Source organism: Coffea eugenioides, chromosome 3 (genome assembly GCF_003713205.1).
Source record: "Coffea eugenioides isolate CCC68of chromosome 3, Ceug_1.0, whole genome shotgun sequence".
In the NCBI taxonomy this organism is placed as follows: domain Eukaryota; kingdom Viridiplantae; phylum Streptophyta; class Magnoliopsida; order Gentianales; family Rubiaceae; genus Coffea; species Coffea eugenioides.
In genome coordinates this window covers 27,288,995-27,293,406 of record NC_040037.1, presented here as the reverse complement: position 1 = coordinate 27,293,406, position 4,412 = coordinate 27,288,995, and the positions used below count along the sequence as shown (strand labels likewise).

Below are 4,412 nucleotides of genomic sequence, written 5' to 3'. Positions count from 1 at the left end.
GAGAAGAAACTAGGGTTTTAAGGAGAACGAGACGAGAGAAAAAAGAGGGAGGAAAGGAGTTTTGGGCTAAGAAAAACCAAACTGTTGTGATACAGAACCAGTGTTGAGACTGAGAAAGGAAGATGAAGTAATCAAACACGCTAAAATTGACACTCACGATTGAATTGAACTCAAATGATCCTTACTAATTTTATTGATGAACTTCAAATAGTGATACAGAATTGGATTTGGCGGGAAAGGGAAGAAGGGGAAAAAGAATGCAGGAAATTGAAGAAGAAGACAGACAGAGGGGATATTCCCACCCTGATCCAATGACAAATCTTGACAAAAGCTGCCTAACTATTACATAATCGAATTATTTATAGAAAACTATCCTAACTAACTTCTTTCCCTAGCTAATAAGCGAATGACACGTGTAATGAGAATCTTTCAAGTTGTCTGGTCCCCCACTCCCGCAAGAACAGCATGAACCCAGAAAGGGCGTGCTTTCTTGGTCACGTCTTTGCTATCCCTTCCCACGCCATCTCCTTTGCTGACTTCACGCCTTCTTCCTTTTGTGTATGGATACTTGTTGACTTTGTTTTGTCCACGCTTTCCCATGTCTCCTCTTTGCCATTTCCACGTCTTCCCTTAACCACCTTCCACGCCTTCTTTTCCCAGCTTCTTACTTCATTACGATACTCCCCCCTTAAGAGTAAATCTTGTCCTCAATATTGGAAGGTGGGGAACTGTTGTTTTATCCCCTCTGCGTCCTCCCATGTGGCTTCTGCAGGATCCGTGCCCCACCAATGGATCAACCACTGTGTTGCAGTCGCATTTCGTTTCTTTACCACCCTTCTATCAAGCATTGCCACTGGTTCTATTCTCCAATGCCCCCTTTCATTCGTGTCTGGCAATTGAAGTGTAGGGGTGATTTTATTTCCTACCTTTCTCTTGAGCAGGGACACATGAAAGATAGGGTGGACTTTCGAGAAGGCTGGCAGGTTCAGTTTGTATGCCACATTCCCTATTTTTTCTTCTACTCTGTAAAGGCCAAAATATTTTGCTGAGAGTTTGGTGTTCCCTCTCAAGGCTACTGAAGTCTGTCTATACGGCTGCAGCCTTAGGTACACCCAATCTCCTGCTTTGAACTCCCTCTCACTTCTCTTCTTATCAGCATATCTTTTCATCCTCTCCTGAGCCTGCTTCAAGTTCTGTTTCAGCATGATGTCAATCTGCTGTCTCTCTTTGATATAATCTCCTACTGCAGCCACTCTGGGCTGCTGGTAAGGTCCCAGAGCCAGTTGGGGAGGGGGGAGGCCATATAATGCCTCGAAGGGGGTCATCTGAATAGCAGTGTGGTATGAGGTGTTGTACCACCATTCTGCCATAGATATCCACTGATTCCATGTCTTAGGTACATTTCTAGCACCTGGTTTACCCTTTCTGTCTGGCCATCAGTTTGAGGATGATAGGCTGTGCTGTAGTTCAGCTTAGCCCCCAATGTACTGAACAGTTCCCCCCAAAATTGACTAACAAATATCCTGTCCCTGTCTGAAAGCATGCTCTGAGGGATCCCATGTAGTTTACTGACATGATCAATGAAAAGCCTGGCTACCTTTGGGGCATCAAATGGATGTGTGAGACTGATGAAATGAGCATATTTTGTGAACCTGTCCACCACCACCATTATGGTATTTTTTCCTTCTGATTGAGGCAATCCTTCAATGAAATCCATGGTGACATGACTCCATGAATGCTGAGGTATAGGCAATGGTTGTAGCAGGCCTGGATAAGCTACATGTTCATCCTTGCACTTCCTGCAAGTGTCACATTCCAGAACCTTCTCCTTGATAGCTTTGTACATTCCTGGCCAGTAGAACAGTTGTTTGGCTCTTAGGTAGCTAGCTTGAATTCCTGAGTGTCCTCCTACTTGAGAGTCATGTAGAGCAGTAATGATCTTTTCTCTGATGTCCCCTTGACCTCCTACCACCAGCCTCTTCTTGTACCTGAGTATACCATCATGGTAAGAGTAATCTGGTGCGATATGGTCTCCTTGCTCCACTCATCCTCTTTATAGCTCTCCAGCACTTCTCTGATCCAGGTAGGTACTGCACATGATATGGCTGAGCATTCCCCTATTTCCTCTCTGCCTTGCCTAGAAAGTGCGTCAGCAGCAACATTGTCTTTCCCTTTCTTGTAGTGAATTTCATAGCTCAGTCCTAGCAACTTGGTGAGCCACTTCTGTTTGAGAGGGGTAGTAATCCTTTGCTCAAGCAGATACTTCAAACTCTGGTGGTCAGTGTGTATGATGAAATGATGTCCCTCTAAGTAGTGCCTCCACTTGGTCACAGCAGTTACTAATGCCAGTAACTCCTTCTCATAGATGGATAGTCCCATATTATTTTGTCCCAGGGGCTGGCTGAGGTAGGAAATAGGCCTCTTGTTCTGTATCAGCACTGCTCCTATGCCATTGTAGCATGCATCTGTTTCAATGAGGAAGGGTTGAGTAAAGTCAGGTATAGCTAGGACAGGGATGCTGCACATAGCCTTCTTCAACTCCTGAAAAGCTTTCTCTGAGTTTTCATTCCAGTGGAAGTTGTCCCTCTTCAGCAAGTTGGTCAAGGGCCTTGCTATGGCACCATATCCCTTGACAAATCTCCTGTAGTAGCCTGTCAACCCCAAAAATCCTCTCAACTGCTTAATACTTGTTGGTTTTGGCCAGTTCTTCATGCATTTAATCTTCCCTGGGTCAGCCTGAACTCCCTCTGCTGTTATTATGTGTCCCAAGTATTCCACCTGCAGTTGTGCAAAAGAGCATTTACTCATCTTGGCATACAGCTGGTGTTGCCTCAGAATGCCCAAGACTTCAGTCACTTGCTTCACATGCGCCTCCATAGTTGGGCTGTAAACCAGAATATCATCAAAGAACACCAGTACATGTTTTCTCAACTGCTCCTGGAAAACTTGGTTCATCAAACTTTGAAAGGTTGCAGGGGCATTGGTCAAGCCAAATGGCATGACCTTGAACTTATAGAGTCCTTGGTGTGTCCTGAATGCTGTCTTTGGGATGTCCTCCACCTTGACTCTGATTTGGAAGTATCCTGCCCTCAAATCAATCTTAGTGAAATACCTGGCCCCATGCAGCTCATCTAACAGTTCTTCAATCAAAGGCATAGGGAACTTGTTCTTTACTGTCAGCTCATTCAGTTGCCTGTAGTCCACACAGAACCGCCATGATCCATCTTTCTTCTTGACTAACAACACTGGTGAAGCAAAGGGGCTGCTACTAGGCTGTATGATGCCTATTTCTAGCATCTCCTTCACTAATTTTTCAATTTCTGTCTTCTGCACGCAGGGGCATCTGTATGGCCTTACCTGAAAAGGTCTGGCTCCCTCCTTCAGAATAATCTGGTGGTCATGGCTTCTGGTAGGGGGCATTCCCTTAGGCTCCTCAAAAACATCCTTGTACTGATCCAGAACCTGACTGATTTTAGTAGGTGTTTGTCCTGGATCATCTACCTCCATCACTGCTGCCAGTTGTGCTACCACCCCATAAGCCTGCTTCCTCAGCCATCTCTTCAATCTGTTTCCCTTGAGTCCTCTTATTTTGACACTGTTATCCTTTCCTCTTAGTACTATCTCATGCTTCCCTTGGTGGATCTTCATACTAAGGTCCTTGAAATAGAACTCTATGGGGCTATGCCTTGCCAACCAATCTACTCCTAGGATCATGTCACAGCCTCCCAACTTAAGAGTATTGAAGGTATGCTGGAATTGATGTCCCTGCATTTCCCACTGCAGAGGCTTATCCAGCCCTTTTGAATCCACCTTTTCTCCATTAGCCACATTGACCAACAAGCTAGGTCCCTGAGTACCAAGCCTCAATTCTGTTGCCAGTTGTTCATCTACAAAGCAGTGGGTGCTGCCACTGTCTATTAGAGCAGTGACCTGTCTCCCTTTGGTCAAACCCTTAAGCTTAATGGTCTTGTGCCCTGCACCTCCAGCCAAGGCATGCACATAGACCTCTATATGTTCATCAGCCAGCTCTCCATTAATACAGTCACAGTACACCTCCTCTCCCTGCTTTTCATTCCCTCCTGTAGTCCCCTCTTCTTCAGCCATTAGGTAATGAATATGGGACTGTTTGCATACATGTCCCATGGTATAAGGCTCAGCACATTTATAGCACAATCCTTTCTCCCTCCTTAAGTTAAACTCTTCAAGAGAAATCCTTTTGAATTGATTCTGGTTGAGGGAATTTTGGTTATAAGTTCTAGGAGTGTGTTTGGGGTTATCCTGGTTCCATTTGGGATGAGTAAGTGCCTTCACTGGCCCCCTCTGGCTATGGAAGCCGGCAGGAGCAGGTTTGTGTATCTTCTGTATGGCCTTAAGGTTCTTCTCTTGCAGTTTAGCTATCTCAATGGCACCAG

The 4,412-nt window shown here is 45.2% G+C and overlaps 1 protein-coding gene across 1 annotated transcript; it reads right to left on the bottom strand.

The window, feature by feature from the left end:
• Window positions 1–707: 707 nt before the first annotated feature.
• On the bottom strand, window positions 708–1,325 carry LOC113766366. Its single transcript, XM_027310564.1, has one exon. The coding sequence runs from the start codon at window positions 1,323–1,325 to the stop codon at window positions 708–710; it is 618 nt and encodes a 205-aa protein (XP_027166365.1).
• Between the last annotated feature and the right edge of the window lie 3,087 nt (window positions 1,326–4,412).